The sequence below is a fragment of the Puma concolor genome, chromosome A3, assembly GCF_028749965.1.
Source record: "Puma concolor isolate L17-30 chromosome A3, mPumCon1.1.hap2, whole genome shotgun sequence".
In the NCBI taxonomy this organism is placed as follows: domain Eukaryota; kingdom Metazoa; phylum Chordata; class Mammalia; order Carnivora; family Felidae; genus Puma; species Puma concolor.
The window spans coordinates 112,701,541-112,721,326 of record NC_141669.1 but is presented as its reverse complement, the minus strand read 5'-3'; the positions used below and the strand labels follow the sequence as shown (position 1 = coordinate 112,721,326).

Below are 19,786 nucleotides of genomic sequence, written 5' to 3'. Positions count from 1 at the left end.
CGCAGGATGGGATTCATTTGCATTCAGGAGGCATTGGAGAACCTCACTGAGGCTGGCGAGTCTGGGGGTTGGCAGGAATGGCCCATGAGAGCACGGCCTTGAGTGTGTACTTAATGGGGGCCACGGTCCCCAGGAAATGGATGAGAGATAGCCTGGTACACGTACACGTGACTTGTTTCTCACATTCTAGGAAGATACCCGTATGTCAGTTTCCAGAGCATGTTCCCATGGCCCCTGCTCAGGACCAGGTATGAAGACCAGCTCTGGGGGCATCAAGGACTGGGAGAGGAGCAGCAGGAACTGTGGGCAGGTGGGTCTCTGGGGAAGCAGGCATCTGGGGCAGGGTTGTGGAAGCTTCTAGTTGTTCCTTGTCTTAGGCTGGGCCCCTCAGGGAAGGAAGGAGGCAGCAGAGACCGAGGATGGCATGTAGCAGGGGAGGAAGGAAGGAGCCGTGGACCCATGTTCACATTTCATTATCTGCTCATCATTCCAGAAATGTTCTCCCCGTGTCTCCTATGTCCTCGGTGCTATTTTCCTCCTGGGTCACCTGTAGTGAGAGGACAGGCGGTCCCTGACATGGACTGTGCCTCCTCAGGCTTCTTTCCTAAGTCCTGATCGCCCTTCCCCATCCTCTCCAGTCTGTCCCACGGAGGGTCAGAGCGGGAGCCGTCCTCAGAGCGGCCAGTGGGCACCCGTCAGCATTCCACAGCATTCCTGTGGACTCCTAGTGCCCAAATACTCGAGAGATGCTCTCCAAGGGATCATCCCACCCAGGTGGCCCTCATTCAGCCTCTCTGCCCACTTCCTTACCAGAAGCCCTAGGACTCTGTGCACATCTTTTGACAGCCCTTGACCCCCCTTCCCCACTTCCTGTAGGACCCCACACACTTTCTGGGAGTTGGGAACCTCCCAGAGGGATCCCCGAAGTTCCTGAGGGTTTTGACAAAGGTGTATCATCTTGCTCTTTATTCCAGGTGGGCGCTGACCCTGTGTGACCTGCGGGCTGCCCCTTCCACTGACCTGGCTCCTTCTGGGACTGACCTAGCCCTGTCCTCCTTGTCCATAACTCACCAGTCAATCCGTTGCTTCCTGCGGACATAGATGGCAGAGACAGAGACGACCAGCAGCAGCTTGGGGCCCAAGGAGAGAGCCACCAGGAGTGGAGTGGACAGTTCTCGATCTGGAAATGAAGGGACAGGAGGCAGCATCAGAGAGGGATCCAGGAGTCCACTCCCAGAGGCCTCCACTTACTCCATCTGAGGAGACCTGGTCCCATCAACGCTCTGAAGCTCATGAATTTCCCCTGGGAGAAGCTCGGGGCAGAATTCAGGATAAGAAGTACCTCATCTCGCTCACCCCCTCTCAGGGTACCGGGTGTCCTTCCTGAGGGAAGGGGTGGAGACAAAGAGAACTCAACAACACGCAAGTGAGCTTTACTGACTTGTCCCCACACCCAATGGGGCAGGTCTGATGCTCTCTTTCTGAGAAGGGAACAGGCTCATAGTTTACGGAGGGTCGTCGGATGAGTGGGAAATCATTCACTGCTGTCCCGTAGGGTGAATCTGCGACCTTGTCTTTGGACCAGGATGTGTTCAACCTTTCAGGGTCATAGCAACAAATATCAGCCCAGCCTCGAGTACAGTGAGGACAGTGTCATGGTGACCGAGGTGCAAGTCTGCCCAGCTTGTTCCACACTCAGGCCTCGATGTTCTCACGTGCTGAGGGAGCTCTCAGAGTGCCCTGACCTCACAAGACCTGCTGGCTGGACAACACCTGAGGGAGGCAAGGAAACTCTCAGGAGGGCTTTCAAACACCATCCAGCCCACCTGGACCCCAGTGCCAGCATCAGGTAGGATATCTTTCTGTTGGACGTAGATCATTGTATCTGGATGCATAGCTGCAGATTCTTTGCCTTTTTATAATGACTGGTTTTGCTCTTAGATTTGCATCAAGAAATTCAAGTTAAGGGGAGCCAGGGTAGCTAAGTTGGTTAAGCATGTGACTTCTGCTCAGGTTACGATCTCATGGTTTGTGGGTTTGATCCCTGCGTCGGGCTCTGTGCTGACAGCTCAGAGCCTGGAGCCTGCTTCGGATTCTGTGTCTCCCTCTCTCTCTGCCTCTCCCTCACTCGTGCACTCTCTCTCTCTCTCTCTCTCTCTCTCTCTCAACAATAAATACTAAAGGATAAAAAAACTCAAATGAGTTTTTGAAATATATGGGATAATCTTAGAGGTAGGAGCGGTGACCCATCATTTTTACCCCTGGTGTGTTGGGGGATGGCAAGTCCCAGCTGAGTGGCCTTCTGCACTTATACTCAGTTGAAAGAGGTGCGTTGCCCATGTTTGCATCTGCTTCTAGAGGGCAGCCTGCAGCAGAGGTCTGGAGGAAGAGCGGGTACAGAGGTTTCGCCCCTCCGCTCCATTTTAAAAAGTCAAAAATAGCATCCGGCTCGCCTGTTCTCTGTCCAAGTATGACTCTTCTGTGCTGCCTTGTGTTCACTATCTCCCTTTGCCACTCTTGCCTCCTTCCCTGTCTCACATGCACATGAATCGGGCAGCGCTCCACAGTGAGCTATCCCCCTTCTCGTATATCTTAGAGGTTGCTTCCCAAGGCAGGTGACCTGCGGAGTTTGTCTGGGAGGGGTCTGGAAACCCAGCTCTAAGGTGCAGAGACAGACCCGGGTCTCAGTCAGCTGACTGGCCAAGAGGTCCCCAGCCTGGTGGCGGGGCACGGGTAGGGCCCAGCCGTCCCTGCTATTGTCACTGCTAAAACCTCACAGTGGTGACCTGGGATGATGTGAGCAGAGGATGGGAGTACCCTGGCAATCTGGAAATGAGTTGGGAATTACAGGAACTATGGGATTGGATGGGTGTTGCTGGGCTGATGCCTTTCAGAGAAAGACGATGCAAACTGAGACCAATGAATCACACCTGAAAGGTCAAGTGTGAAAGAGGACATCCAGGCAACATTGCAGACTCACACCTCCTAGAGCCAGAGGGAAGAAAAAGCTAAGGACATAATTGGGTCCACCATAACCACAAGAGCATCGGCACTAGAGAAGATTGGATTCTCAGCTTCAGTGCACCTGCTTTGCCAGAACAGGTCCGTGATGGGGAACGATGGGAGACAGATACTGAGATGTGGGATAGGGACTTTGGAGACAGGGCATTCAAAGCCCTCAGGGCACTTGTGTCTGCTGAGGACAAGGCAGCACCTTAGTTACTCATCTCCGAATAGAACTTCTAAACCCAAAGGAAAAAGAATAAAAGGACAGTAAATTCTATGGAAATCTGGTTCTCAATAGTCCTTGAAGACAATGCCCAACCTTCAAAATCTCTGGGAGACAAAAGAGAAAATTCACCAAATCCAAAAGCTCAGTCACTTACACTGCTGCCCTCCCACCCTCACCAGCTGAAGGAAAGGGCAGGTGAAGCAAAGGGCAGCGAGTCAAGGAGCCTGAGAGTTATGGAAATACCACAGCCAATATTAAACCCAGCTGAAATTAGAAATTTTTTTAATGTTTATTTATTTTTGAGAGAGACAGAGTGTGAGCAGGGGAGGGGCAGAGAGAGAGAGGGAGACCCAGAACCCGAAGCAGGCTCCAGGCTCCGAGCTGCCAGCACAGAGCCCGATGTGGGGCTCGAACCCACAAGCCGGTGAGATCATGACCTGAGCCGAAGTCAGACGCTTAACCGACTGAGCCACCCAGGCGCCCTGAAATCAGAAAATATTTTAGTGTGTCCTGCCCATCAGGACACAGATCTTAGGAATGGGTTTCAAAGTGTGCTTGACTTAAAAGGGTTGGCCCTGAACCTCCAGAGTCTGTGAATGTGTGGTACCTTACGTGGCAAGAAAGACTGTGTGGTAATTAGCTAACGTCTTGAGTGGGTCATTATCTGGGACTATTGGAGTGGAGCCAACTTAATTACCGAAACGCTTACAAGCGTAGGAGGCACAGCAGAGATTGGGAGCAGGACGCGTGAGGACCACAGCAGAGGTCAGAGGGTGCGGTGCCCTTGGCCAAGGAGTGGAGCTGCCACTAGGAGCTAGAACAGCAAGGACACAGACTCTCCCCGCGAGCCCCCAGAAGGAACGCAGCCCAGCCGCCCATTTTAGACATTCCACACTAGAAATGGAAGATAATGAATGTGGGTTGTTTTAAGTCACTAAGCATGTGCCAGTTATCACAACAGCAGTAGGAACCTAAGATCAGGAGGCAGGGGCGTTTTATTTTATTTATTTTTAAATATTTATTTATTTTGAGAGACAGAGAGAGAGAGAGAGTGAGCAGAGGAGGGGCAGAGAGTAGGGAGACAGAGAATCCCAAGCCAGCTCTGCACTGCCAGCATTGAGGCCGACGTGGGCTTGAACCCACGAGCTGTGAGTATGAACCTGAGCTGAAGTGAAGAGTTGGACGCTTAACCGACTGAGCCACCCAGGCGCCCCAGGAGACAGGGACATTCAAAAGGGCAGATGGGAGTAAAAGGGAGAGGCATGATTTAAAATGGATACTTCAAGGAGGGAAAGGCAAACAAGAAGGAAGAGGTGCTGTGTCATAATTGAGCGGTGAAGGAGGATGGAAAAATGGGGCAGGCAAACTTGGCATCCTGAAGAAGACCCAGAAAGATCAGAGGACTCAGAATCTCTGTCCAAACAGAGCCAGCCAACCCCAGGCCTCAGCAACACACGTGGTCATGCCATATTGAGAGAAAGGAGGTCCATTAAGCTAGGACTATCATAAAACACCTCAATAGCATTGACCGAAAGATGTGCATTTTTACATCAGACGCACTGGACCCAGAAAGGCAGTGGCCGGAGCCCTGGGACGTCCATGGAGTGGCATCCTGGTGCGTAGAGTCACAGAAGCATCTTACACTTGGCTCTGGCCTGCCAGCTTAGCCAACCTTAAAATCCTATTTGCAGCCTTAGCACACTAACAAAATTGCCAGTTAAGGCACACTAGAAATACCAGAAGTAACAGTCCTCGTGTGTGCCCCAGTGTAAGACAGAAGTCTAAAAACCAAACCCAGGCTTGTCAAGATGAGATGCTGTGGACTTGTCTCCTGGTCGAGTGCATGCCTGACCCCTGGAAATGGCATGAGGTCCAAGCATAGGAGGACTGTGAAAGGTGGAGGAGGAAGGCAGGCAGTTAAGTGTCAGCAGACTGGAGGAAGAACACAGCTTAGGTACCCTGGCTTCACGTTCCTGAATCCCTGGAAACAGAAGCAGGCCAAGGTGTGACATTCAAAGAAAAGTCTAGCATCAATCTCAGTTTCTAAAGAAGCAATCCGGTGAAGAAATGGGGGAACCAAATGAGACTTTTAAATACATAGAACAAACTGAGGGTTGCTGTTGGGGAGGTGGGTGGGGGGATGAGCTAGTGGTAATGGGCATTAAGGAGAGAACTTTTGGGGATAGGCACTGGGTGTCATCTGTAAGAGATGAATCACTGGGTTCTACTCCTGAAGGCAAGACTACATTGTATGTTAACTAACTTGAATTAAAAACAAACCAACAATGGGCAGAAGGCACTAATAGACACTTGTCCAAACAAGACATCCAGATGACTAACAGACACATGAAAAGATGCTCAATGTCACTCATCATCAGAGAAATACAAATCAAAACTCCAACGAGAAGCTACCTCACTCTGTCAGAATTGCTAACACAAGTAACAACAGTTGTTGGCGAGGATTCGGAGAACGGGGAACCCTCTTGCACTGTTGGTGGGAATGCAGACCGGTGCAGCCACCCTGGAGAACAGTATGGAGGTTCCTCAAAAAGTTAAAAATAGAACTATAATATGACCCAGCAATTGCACTACTAGGTACTTACCCAGAGGATACCAAGATACAGATTCAAAGGGATACATGCACCCCAATGTTTATAGCAACATTATCAACAATAGCCAAACAATGGAAAGAGCCCACATGTCCATTGACTGATGAATGAGTAAAGTCGTGGAATATATATATATATATATATATATATATATATATATATATACACATACACATACACACATATGTATACACAGTGGAAAAGTACTCAGCAATCAAAAAGAAAGAAATCTTGCCATTTGCAACAACATGGATAGAGCTAGAGTGTATTATGCTAAGGGAAAGAAGTCCATCAGAGAAGGACAAAGGCCATATGATTTCACTCATACATGGAATTTAAGAACCAAAACAAATGCACATACGGGAAGAGGGGAAAAGAGAGAGAGGGAACAAACCACAAGAGACTCCTAATGGTAGAGAATAACCCAAGGGTCGATGGAGGGAGGTGGGGAATGTGCTGGAAGAGTGATGTGTATCAAGGAGGGTACCAGTGTTGAGCACTCAGTATTATATGTAAGTGATGAATCACTGAATTTTACTCCTGAAACCAGTATTACACTGTATGTTAACTAACTGGAATTTAAATTAAACAAAAAAAATCTCAGTTCAAATTTCAAAAAATGAGGAGGAACAAAATCAACTCAAAGAAAGTGAAGGAAAAAAAAAGGAGAAAAAGCAATGAAATTGCAAACAGAAACAATTGAGAAAATCACTGAAACAAAAGTGGGTTCTTTGACCGACACATGAAAAAATCCTCCACATCACTCCTCATCAGGGAAATACAAATCAAAACCACAATGAGATACCACCTCACACCTGTCAGAATGGCTGACATTAACAACACAGGCAACAACAGATGTTGGCGAGGATGCGGAGAGAGAGGATCTCTTTTGCACTGCTGGTGGGAATGCAAATTGGTACAGCCACTCTGGAACACAGTATGGAGGTTCCTCAAAAAACGAAAAATAGAACTACCCTACGACCCAGCAATTGCACTACTAGGCATTTATCCACGGGATACAGATGTGCTGTTTCCAAGGGACAACATGCACCCCCATGTTTATAGCAGCACTATCAACAATAGCCAAAGTATGGAAAGAGCCCAAATGTCCATCGATGGATGAATGGATAAAGAGGATGCGGTATATATATATAATGGAGTATTACTCGGCAATCAAAAAGAATGAAATCTTGCCATTTGCAACTACGTGGATGGAACTGGAGGGTATTATGCTAAGTGAAATTAGTCAGAGAAAGACAAAAATCATATGACTTCACTCATATGAGGACTTTAAGAGACAAAACAGATGAACATAAGGGAAGGGAAACAAAAATAATATAAAAACAGTGAGGGGGACAAAACAGAAGAGACTCATAAATATGGAGAACAAACTAAGGGTTACTGGAGGGGTTGTGGGAGGGGGCATGGGCTACATGGGTTAGGGGCACTAAGGAATCTACTCCTGAAATCAGTGTTGCGCTATATGCTAACTAACTTGGATGTCCGTTTCAAAAAAAAAATAAAAAAAAATTTAAAAAGTGGGTTCTTTGCAAAGATCAATAAAATTGAAAATCTTCTAGCAATTTTGACAGTGAAAAATATGAAAAATAACACATTATATCAAGAATGAAACAGCATGTCACTACAGACCCTACAGACATCAACAGACTATCAAGGTAATACTATGAACAACTCTGTGGGAAGAAATTTGATAACTCAGAGAAAATGGACCAAACTCCTCAAAAGCACAGCAGGCCCCCAAGCATCCTATATAAAATGATGAATCTGAGTAGCCATTCAGATTATTTTCAAGTCAAAAAAAGAATTGTGGAGGCCTAGGTGGTTTCACAGGAAAGTTCTTCCAAGCATTTACAGATGAATTAAAACCAAGCTAGGTGCACAAAATAAAGTTACAGAAGAAATTTTTGAAAATCTGAATATAGACCCCATTTTAGATGATAGTAGGAAATTATTTTATGAAGTGTCTAATGGTATATTGGTTTTGTAGAAAAGCCAATGTCATTAGTCACATGACTACACAATTATGGACTCTATTTGCAACTGGATGTGCATCCATGACTAAGTCATTAGTGGACACAATTCTGCAACTTCTGTATACCTCTAGTTTTGAAAGAAGTTATTTGTTTTCCTCTTCCTATCTATACTCTCCCAGTTGGGAGGGACATGGACACTCAGTGACCCATTGTTGACCCAGCAGTGACAGTGATGTCATAGTGCATATAGAAGGAACATGGGCCTTTGAAAGGTCTTTTGGAGCAAAGACTCCTTGAATCCTGGCTCCACCTGCTCCTGATGTTACATGAGAGAGAAATGAGATATACTTCGGTCGTAAAAGGGGGACTCTGTAGGTCCTTGGGACAATGACCAGTTGCTATATCTAATACGTGTTTGTTCTACAGGCTGGTGGTCCCTGTCCTCAGGGACTCTCTCTCTCTCTCTCTGAAAATAATTCAATAAACTTAAAAAAGATTTCTTTATAAAAACAGAAAACCGGAAACTCCAGGTCCTCTGGACTTTCTTCCAGAATTTCAGAGTGGTGGATGCAGACATTTGCTGGGGTGACAATAGAATGTTCTGAAGGAATATAGAATAGGCGGGTAAGAAAGATCAGGAGGAGGGGTGGCTGGCCTGGCATGGTGACTTAACCCCTGTCAGGTGAAGGAGCAGGAGGCAGACCCTAGCAACAAGATCATCTCCCTCCCTCTGTTGTTTCTTTCTCTAATGCGTGGTTATGTCAAAAGATCTAAAGAGATCTGTACCAGACTCTTACCAGTGGTCATTCTTGGAATGTGGGCTTTGGGGGAAGTCCCGGACCTCACAGCAAATTTCTACTTCGTATCTATAGACTTCTAGATTATTCTATAATGAGCATGAATAACTACTTTACCATGAAAAAAGAAAATATAAAATTAAATGCCAGATTAGTTGACATCAAGGCTCACCCGAGTTTCCATCTGTGCACTGGTCCTTGGTGTAGCCCGAGGTCTTGAGTATATGCCTTTTGGTGACTGCCTGCTGCCCATCATGCTGCACCTGGCAGGTGAGCACCACGTCCTCTGTGTGGGTAGATAAATTCACCAGGAACAAGCTCGTCCAGTTGAAGGTCCCATCCTTGTTCTCTATGAGGCTAAAGGTGGTTTCTGTTTTGGATATGTTGTTCTCCAACCAAGTCAGCTGGAGGCGCTGGGGGTAGAACTTCTTCACTTGGCAAATGACCATCACCTGGTCCCTTGTCACGGGTTGCTGGGCAACCTCCAAGGTGGGTGGAACTGAAACAGCACACAGCAGAAGCTCTGACCTCATGGAACAGACACATCACCGGGGAGGGGCTCGAGAACTTAGCTCCCCCCACGCAGCAAGGGAATCACCCAGATCAGTGCTAGGCATACAGCTGGTGCTCAAACACTGAGGGTAGGCTTTGCATGCGAGTGAAAACCCTAAGCACAGTGCCCAGTACACAGTAGGTGCTCAAGGTACCTACTGGTAGCTCCTATTAGGGTAATGATGAGTGAAATCGAGCCCCCAGCATGCATTTGGAATCGAATAACTAGCAAAATCCATGAAATCACCAAGCACGCAGTGGCTGGATTACAGTAGGTGCTCAATAATTGGAGTGGTTATGGGAAAGTAAATCAAACTACCTAGCACGGTAGGTGTTCACCTGAACTGCCGTTAAAACAGGAGGAGGTGACGGTACCCCTGGGTGCCCGGTGGTTGGGAGGGTCTGTCAGGAGGCAGGTTCCAGGGGATGGAAGGCTGGGAGCACGGAGTGGGGGAGGGGCAGGCTGGGAGGCTTGGGGGCCGGAGCTGGGCTTGGGCTGGGGGTGACGGGCATCTACCTCGGAGGGTCTCGGACAAGTTGGCAGTCCCACGAAGAGGAGGGCCCCCCTGCAGGGTCACGTGGGCCACCTCGCAGATGACCTGGGAGCGAACGTCCCCCGGGGCCAGCGGCAGTGTGGTTGTGCTGGAGATGCTGTAGGAAGCGCTGTCTCCCTCTGGGTCCACGGTGGTCTGGGAGGCTGCCAGCTCATTCCCGTTTTTGAACCATTTCAGGGTGACGTTTCTGGGGGAGAAGCCGTGGGACTCGCAGGTGAAGCTCACAGTCTGCTCAGGTGTGGCCCTGGCCGTGGGACCCGACACCACGGGGGGAGAGGGTTTGGCTACAAGAGGAGCATTTACGAGTAAGCATGACTCTGGTCATCCTCACCAATGACGGGTATGTGACACTGTGCAGAACCCTCGCATGGATTATGTTTTAGCCCTGCTGATAGTGTTGGGAGGGCAGTGTGGAGACCGACTGAGGCAGGGGCAGGGCCCGTGTGCAATTCCAGCCTCAGTTCAAAGTCCCCCTTGTCTTCTCTGCCAGGGGACCTCCCACCAATCTGGGCACAGGAAGGACATTTCTGGTGGGTGTCACTCTCAGTCTCCACCTCCTCCTCCTACAGTACCCAGAACAGAGCTTGCACATAGCAGGTGCTTAGTAAATGCCGAGTGTGGAGGATTCTGGACACATCGACATGAGTGCTATTTGGAGGCAGATGTGAGGATGGGCCTTGTGACTAGCATGTCTCCCAGACTTTCAGTCTCTCATCCTGGGAACCAGAGGGCTGGTCAGGATTGAAAAAGGGAAGAACTGGGAACCTGCAGACCGCGGTTCCAGATTTTCCCACCGTTTATCAGCCGTGGTGTCTTCAGCAAATAGCACAGCCTCTCCAGGCCTCAACTTTCGTGATCTGTGGAAGGGGCTGATTCAGGGGCACCCATAACAGCACCTGATCCTTATCTGCTGCTCAGACAGTGGAGGGCATTCTTACTGACTTGTCACAACCAGGGGAAGGAGCGATACTCACCGCTCACGGTGACCCGGGTGCCTGGTCCAGACTTAAACTCCTCATCGGGGTTCCCTTTCTGGAACTTCACACAGTAGTAGGTTCCCGTGTCTTCTGGGGTGATGTTACTGATGCGGATGGAAAAGTCCATGTTGTTTCTCTTTGTGATGTCTGTAACAGTTGTTACTCGAGAGGAGTAGGGGTCTCCTCCTCTGGAACTGAAGATTAACTCCCGGCCTGGCCCTGTCCCCCTGAACCACTCGACCTTCCCAGCGGGGAGCAGGGAGGTCAGGGTGCAGTGCAGAGTGGCTGTCTCTCCGGCTGCCGCAGACACCAACTTCTCAGGCTGGATCACCTGCAGTTCTGTCTCACCTGCCACACCTAGAGGGAGAACAAAACAGCTACTTATGATCCTTGTGTGATCCTGTCCGTCTGCTCAAGTATTTATCCACAACAGCTTTCACTGAGTGCACACTGTGAGCCCAGCACGCTGCGTGTACACGGCATGTAGCCCTCGCGACGAGCCTGTCACACGGGACCCTGTTACAGACGAGGAAAGCAAAACACAGAGAGATTCAGTGATGTGGCACATGCAGGCGGACGGCCCCAGCCCTCTCTGAAAGCGTCGTGCTTCGCCAAATGATCCTGCTTGTCTGTGTTCTGGCCCCTTGGGGTGTTACACTTTCTGGTCTCTTGCATTAGGTGGGGCCGTGAGACTTCTTTAGACCATTGTGTGTGAGAGGAAGTGATGAATGTAGTTTCTGGGCTGTGTGTTTAACTTCTGGAACCTCTATGGATCAACTCCCCTCCTTCACAAGCAGGTGCACATGCTGGGGTCTGTCCCAGCAGCCTGGATGCTTGAGAGACAGTGATGGGCAGAGCTTTAAACACACCATAAGCATGTAGTTTCATAAGAAGTAAAACATTCAAAAATATGTGGTTTTTTCCCCCTCATAGCGTAATCATTTTAGTTTCTGAATGCTATTGCAATACATTTAAAAACTTAATGCCAAAACCTACAGAAGTTTATTATCTTACAATTCTTGAGGTCAGAAGTCCAAAATTGGTGTTGCTGGGTTAAAATCAAGGGTCAGCTGAGTTGCGTTTCTTCTGGAGTTATTGTCTTTGTCTTTCCAAATTCTAGAAGCTGCCCACAATCTTTTTCTCATGGTTTCCCATCTTCCAATCACTCCAGATTCATGCCTTTCTTGTCACCTGTCCTTCTTTAACTTTGATTTCCATGCCTCATTCTTATAAGGACTCTTGTGAATGTATTTGGGCCACTTTGATAATCTCGGATAATCTCCCCATTTAATAGTCTTGAGTTAATCACTTCTGCAAAATCTCTTCTGCCATGTAAGAGAAAACTATTCACAGGCTCTGGGTATTATAATATGGACTTCTTTTAAGGGGGGATATTGTTCTTTTTACCACATATGTATCCCCAGACTATTATAGAAACCAGTTACTATAAAAAACCTTTGTATGAGCCATTGTTATACAGGCTAAGAAGCAGGCAACTTACTGGAATCTGGAAGAAAGTCTTTTCAAGCAGTGAACTGGTGAAATAGTTTGTGAAATAAAATAAGAAATCAACAACAGAACCAGAAACTGGACATTCTCAAATATATAGAAACAAAACAACTCCTTCTTAAAAAATAAAAACTTAAGCAAAAAGGAATCACAAGGGAATTTAGAGAACACCTTGAGATGAATGAAAATGGAAACACAACTTCCCCAAACTACAGTCTGCAGTGAAAGCAGCTCTAGAGGGAAATTTATGGCTGTAATGCCTTCATTTAAAGAGAGGAAAGATCACAATTCAGTTAACAACTATGGACCTTGAGAAATCAGAAAAAGAAGAGGAAAAATAAACCAGAAGGTAGCAGAATGAAGGAAATAAAAAGGAGTAGAACCTCTATTCTATATATAAATAAAATGTGAAAAAAAAAAAAAAACCAACAGAGGGGAACCCTTTTGCACTGTCGGTGGGAATCCAGACTGGTGTGGCCACCTTAGAAAACAATATGGAGGTACCTAAAAAAAATTAATCATAGCACTACTTTATGACCCAGAAATTGCACTACTAGGTATTTATCCAAAGGATACAAAAATGCTGAATCAAAGGGGCTTATGAATCCCAATGTTTATAGCAGTACTGTCAACAATAGCCAAGTTATGGAAAGAGCCAAAGTATCCATCAACTGATGAATGGATAAAGAAGATGTGGTATGTGTGTGTGTATATATATATATACATGTATGTATGTGTGTGTGTGTGTGTGTGTATACACACACACACACATACATGCAATGTATATAATACTATATACATATAATACACTAATATATATACTATATAGTAACATACAATATACATAGTAAATACTATAATACAATGTATATGAATATGGGCACTTGGATGAGCACTGGGCGTTGTATGGAAACCAATTTGACAATAAATTATATTTAAATAAAAAAAGAATGAAATCTTGCCATTTGTGACGACATGGATGGAACTAGAGGGTATTATGCCAAGTGAAATAAGTCAGACAAAGACAGATACCAAATGAGCTCACTCATACATGGAATTTGAGAAACTCAACAGATGAACATAGGGGAAGGGAAGGAAAAATGAGATGAAAAGAGAGAGGGAGGCAAACCGTAAGAGACTCTTAAATACAGAGAACATACTGAAGGTTGCTGGAGGGGAGAGAGATGGGGGGGGATGGGTTAAATGTATGACGGGCATTAAGGAGATCACTCTTTGAGATGAACGCTGGGTGTCATATGTTAGAGATGAATCACTGGGTTTTACTCCTGAAGCCAAGACTACAGTGGGTGTTAACTAACTTGAGTTTAAATAAAATCTTAGAGGAAAAATAAAACCAGTATCAACAGTCAAAACCAATATCAACAGTCAAGACTCAAGTGCATTTCTCTAAGTGAGTGGTGACCAATTCAAAAAGGAAATTACCAAACAATTCCGCTTGCACTAACATCATACTTAGTAGTAAATTGTTTTCATGGGGATGAAAGGCTGTACACCAAAAAGTGTAAAACATTTTTGCTGAAAGAAATGAAAGAAGACATAAATAAATGGAAAAACTTCCTCTGTTCGTGCATTGGAAGACTTGATATTGTTAAGATGTCAATACTACCTAAAGCGATCTACAGATTCAATACAATTGTTATCAAAACCCCCATGGCAGTTTTTTTTTTTTTCAGAAATGGAAAAGCCCATTCTAGAATTCATATGCAGTTTCAAGGGTCTCAGATCACCAAACAATCCTGGAAAAGAAAATAGTTGGGAAACTCATACTCCTTGATTTAAAAACCTACTACATAGTATAATAATTAGAGTACTGTAGTACTGAAAAGGAATAGAGATATAGAGCACTGGAATTGAATGGAGAGCCTAACAATAAACCCTCACATATATGGTCAAATGATTTTCAACAAGAGTGCCAAGACCATTCAGTGGGGGAAAGAGTGATCTTTTCAACATGAAAAGAAACACGGGAAAACTGAATATCTACATCCAAATAAGGAAGTTGAACCCTCACCGTACTCTGTATAGAACAATGAGCTCAAATTGGATGAAGGGACCTAAATACAAGAGCTAAATCAATAAATCAATAAATCAAACAAATTTTCAGAGAAAAAACTGTAGGGAAAAATTGTGATATTGGATTTGGCAATGATTTATTGTATAAGAAACCAAAAGCAAACATAACAAACTAAAAAATATTTAAAATGGACTTTATGAAAATTTAAAAAAATTGTTGCAGGGGTCCCTGGATGGCTCAGTCCAGTATGTGCCTAACTCAGGCTCAGGTAATAATCTCATGGTTCATGGATTCAAGCCCTCCATTGGGCTCTGTGCTGGTGGCGCAGAGCCTGCTTAGCATTGTCTGTCACTCTCTCTCTTTCTGTCCCTCCCCTACTTCTGTGCTCTCTCTCTTAAAATAAATAAGTAAATTAAAAAAAAACAAAAACAAAACTTTCAGGCAGCAGAGGACAAAATCAAAAGTGAAAGAGAACTCACAGAATGGGAGGAAATATTTGCAAAGCATATGTCTCAGAAAGGATTAATAACCAGCATATAAAAAGAACTCGTACAATTCAACAACGAAATAATGAACAGCCCAGTTGAGAAAAAGGACCTAGGACTCCAATAGACATTTCCTCAAATAAGATATTCAAGTGGTGAGTAAGCACATGAAAAGATGTTGGACATCACTAGTCATTAGAAAAATGAAAATCCAAACCACAGTGAGATACCACTTTCCCTGAGAATGGCTTTTACCAAAAACAAAATAAAGAAAAACCAAAATACATACAAGAAAATGAAAAATCAGGATAAAAGGATTGGGTAAGCTGTGGATAAATTGAAACCATCGTACATTGTTGGTAGGAATAAAAAATGGTGCAGTCACTGTGGAAACTGGTGTTTTCACTAAAATTGAAATATAGAATTTACCATATGATCAGAATGTTCCATTCTTAGGCAAACACCCCCCCAAATTACTGGTATGTACTCAGATCTTTGTCCATCCGTGTTCATAACAGTATTTTTCATGAAAACCAAAAGGTAGCAGAAAAAATTCATATCTATCCATAGATGAGTGGATAAAAGGTGTTGATGTAGATATGTAGATATATACAATGGACTTCTTCTATTCAACCTTAATAAGCAGTGAGAGTCTGATATGTACTATACAATGGATCAACCTAAAAAAATACCACTTTAAGTAAAATATGCCAAATACAAAAGGACAGGCATATGATTCTACTTACATGAAGTATCTATAAGAGACAGATTCATAGATACAAAAAAATAAAATAGAGATTATCGGTGGCTGTGGGGGAAGACGGAATGGAGAATTCTTGTTTAATGGATGCAAAGTGTCTGCTTCGGTTGTTGAAAAAGTTCCTGAAATGCACAGTGGTGCTGACTTCCCAACTTTGTGAATGTACGTGAGGCCACTGGCTTATACCCTTATAAATGGTGAGAGGGTAGATTTTATGTGATGTGTAGTTGAGCATAATTAGAAATATGGCTTCAGAGAAGGTGATCGCCCCATGTAGAGCCTTTGAGTTGGACTAAATGGCTCGAGGACAAAGAAAATGTATTGTTCCAGGGACTGGTAGATTTGAGAAACCTGTCCTTGAAGGAGGACATAGCACCATGGGAACACCTAAACAAAGGAAATAGTAGTCTGCAAATTTTTCCGTGTTCTGAAAAGAGTTGTGGGAGGTGGCCTATGTCGGGACATTATTCACTGAAGGGACACAGTCATTTTGGGGGCATTCATTTCACTGCAAGTGCAAGACTTTACAGTTGGATTTCACTGCCTAAGTGACTAGCCAATCTCTTGAGACATAGAGAAATACAAAATATTTCCTTCCTTTTGAAGTGTCCTAAAAACTAGGCAGGCATATAAATCAGAGGAGAGGGCTACTGGAAACCACACACACATACATCCTGTGTTCTTTTCTATTTCTTAGCTACTCAGGGAGAAAAGGTGTGGTTCGCTCTTACAGAGTGTGAGCTGGTAAAACCCTGCGCTTAGCACAATTTGAAACCAACCATGCCTCCTAAGGAGGGTACATGCTATCACAGGCAAGTCTTGGGTGTGCCAAGAGCATCAGGTGGTTTGATCTGTAAGTCTGGAGAGGAAAGTTGGGGTCAGGAAGCCGAACTGCTAAGACAAATGGGAAGAAATAGGCATGCATCTTGGGGAAGGAAATGGAGGGAACAGGGGAGGGAGGAGGTGAGAGGGATTAGAGGGTCAAGAGGAGCCAGGGAGAGGTGTAAACTCTGCCATCTGTGTATCTGTAATCCTCATATTTCCATGTCTGGCCCAGGCCTTGCCCTTGAACTCTGGATTTGTATGTCTGACCAGCCACTCACCACTTTACTTCGATAGAGGTAAACTTCTCACAGTTAACTCGTCCCAAACTGAACTCGGTTTCCAATACGTCCTTGTACATCTCAGCTGAGGCACCTTTATTCTCCCAGACGCTCAGGTCCAAACCCTCGGGAGCCTCTCTTTCCACCCCAAATCCTATGTATCAGGAGATCCCCTTCTGCATGCACCCACAATCTGACCTCTTTGCCCTTTCTGTCCTGGCTGCAGTCCTGGTGCACACCATATGTCCTTGTTTGCACTAATGTGGGAAGCTCTTGAATGCTCTAGTTCCTTCTATGTATGCCATGTGATAGTCTAATCTCAACCAAATCCTAGAATAAGTTAAAACTCATGTCGCATCATGCCACTTGTGTCTTCAAAACTTTGCAATGGCAACCGTTTCACTCAGAGTAAAAGCCCAAATCCTTGAACAGAGCGGGAGGGTCAGGGCATGTGCCATGCTGTTCCCATGCTGTTCAAGAAGGCTTTTCTTCCAGAAGATCACATGGCCCACACCCCCACCTTCTTATAATCTTGCTCAAATCTCCCTTCTCAGTGATGCCCACCCAGGCTGCCTCTTTATTTAAAAAAAATTTTTTTTTAATGTTTTTATTTATTTTTGAGACAGGGAGAGACAGAGCATGATTGGGGGAGGGGCAGAGAGAGAGGGAGACACAGAATCCGAAGCGGGCTCCAGGCTCTGAGCTGTCAGCACAGAGCCTGACGCGGGGCTCGAACTCACGGAGTGTGAGATCATGATCTGAGCTTAACCGACGCTTAACCGACTGAGCCACCCAGGCGCCCCCAGGCTGCCTCTTTAAATACATCCTACCCTAAAGAGTCTCTCATTATCTTAGCCAGCTGTACTATTGTGTTTCTTCTAACACTCATCGCTTTCTGGTATGTTGTGTTATTTGCTTAATTGGTATATCTGTCGTTTCCAGTCTTTTTGTTCATCATGATATAACTTCCACGAGGGCCACTACTTTCTCTCTTTTAATAACCAGTACTCCGTAAGCTCATGTAACAGTTCTTGGCACCTTGTAGTTATCCAGTCAATATTTATGCAATGTGTGAATTTGCATAGGGCAATCCCTTTCTGAGAACTTGGAGTCTATTTTCGGTGGAGAATTTCTCAGGAAATTATGAGAAGCCGAGTGTCCCATGAAGATGTCTTGGTGAAAACAATCATTTGCATATACCCAGGAAGCAGAAGAGCCCCAGAGAAGCAAACCACAAATGCTGTCACCCACACTCGCCTTCCCTACACCCACTGGCAGATCTGCACACTTCAAGGGATGGATGTGGGGCCACAGGGTTTGAGAAGAGCAATGGTTAGACCCGTGAGATCTAGACTCAGACTGCCTGAGTTCAAACCATAGCCCTGCCTTCACCACGGAGTGACCTTGGACTTTTCTGTGCCTACTTTTCTTATCTGTAAGCTAAGGGACAAAAATGTCTACCTCGGGTACAAAGATCCTAGGAAATAACAGACGCGTGCATTTCCAAGTGTGTGTGGCACAGGGTGAGTGCTCAGGAAATTGGAAAGTGATTATGCACGAGATTTCCTGAGGCCTGGAGGCATCAGCCGATGCTAGATAATTAGGATCAGGATATAAGTATCGGTGTAGATCGCATAGGCAGGAATCTCCACTTCTTGTATCCCCCTTTCCCCTCTTCACTCTGATCCAGCATGGAAGAGGACCACCAAGGCAGTAATACACAAAGTTCTCATCGTTTCACCCAGAAAGAAGTTTACTTGCCTTAAGAGCTTGGTGGAGAGTGAGCAGTAAGTTTAAAGAAGTAGAAAAAGAGGGTGACTAGCTGAGAGGCAGCTAACCAAACGTGTGTTCAATGTACATTTCATGTAGAGTGGACGTGATGTGAAGGCAACAGTAAGGAAAGCGCTTTCAAATATCCTGTGTGTGTGCACACACCCGTGTGTGTACCCTTCCTCATGCCCGCTCCTATGTGTACACACACAAGTGCATTCCCAAGTATACATGAAGTGTGGCCCAGCATGCTAGCATACAGATCACTTTGAGGATTTCATGAAATTGTCATACATGTTGAAAGCTCAGTAAAAGATTTGGTGCATAAGGATCACCCAACACATCGTTAACCAGAGTTTGGGAGGACACACAGCAGAACTGGAACTCTGGAGACCTCGGAGTGTGGTAAGTGATGCCTCTTCTTCTGTTTCCCTGTCTGTATTTTCTGATGTTTGTTTAGTTGGCCTCCACCGAGAAGCCGAGCAGCATAACACGGTGGAAAGAATGAACCGCGGAGCTGGGTGGCCTGGATGTGAATCCCGGCAGATACACTGACTTAGGTAGCTGACATTGGGCCATTAACTCTCTCTGCCTGAATTTCTCCATCTGCTGATCAGGAGTACAGTCCTAGCTATCAGGTGGGGGTGTTGTGAACATTAAATAATTTAATACATACACTTGTCCTTGTGGCTGATGAAAGCACCCGCTGTTTGGATATCACTGGTAACCAGCTTCAGGTGATGGATCCATACACACAATGCTCCCATCCCTGATTTCCTGCTCTCAGGTGACACCCAGTCCTTGGCCTTCTGTGGCAGCCCCACACAGCACACCTGTCCTTACCTGGAGGCCCTTCAGGTCCAGGGATAGGGTGAGGTTGAGGAGGTAGGGAACGGGGATTATACCTCAAGGCGATGCTTACCTGTGAGTCCCAACAGCAGAGGCAGCAGCAGGTAAGAAGGAGGATGGGGCCCGGAGGCAGGGGCTGACATTGTGGAGGTCTGGGGATCCTGCTCTGTGCAAATGTGTGTGCTGGGGAGAATAGGCCCTCTGTTCTGTAGAGAGGAAAAGCCTGCCTCCTCCCATGATTAAGAGGAAGTGCCCATGATGGGGTGACGTGGCTGTGAGTTAGCAATCTGTTTCTAGATTGTGAAATAGAAGTCAGGCAGAGAAGGCCTCCCTTGCTGAGGGATCCTGTCACATTTCAGAGAGAGTGGAGAGGCCCAGGAGATCATGCTTCCTCCCTGCACGGGGCCTCTCCCCACTCTTGAGGCCCCAAGTTGGGTATAGAGATTACCGAAGTCAAATGGAGCAATGTTTTCTTTTATAGATTGTGCTTCCTGTGTCTGATCTAAAATGTGTATGCTAAACCAAGGCCATGAAATTCAGTTTTGTTTTTTTCCTATAGT

General features: G+C 45.7%; 1 protein-coding gene across 1 annotated transcript; it reads right to left on the bottom strand.

Moving 5' to 3' along the window:
* Nucleotides 1-231: 231 nt before the first annotated feature.
* Nucleotides 232-19,369, bottom strand: LOC147582681 (signal-regulatory protein beta-1-like). The gene is made up of 6 exons (XM_086702805.1): nt 19,300-19,369; nt 10,713-11,072; nt 9,702-10,022; nt 8,805-9,131; nt 1,072-1,180; nt 232-547 (listed from the first exon to the last, which is right to left on the bottom strand). Exons 1-6 carry the CDS (start codon nt 19,367-19,369, stop codon nt 544-546), a joined length of 1,191 nt encoding a protein of 396 aa, XP_086558931.1. The 3' UTR covers nt 232-543.
* Between the last annotated feature and the right edge of the window lie 417 nt (nt 19,370-19,786).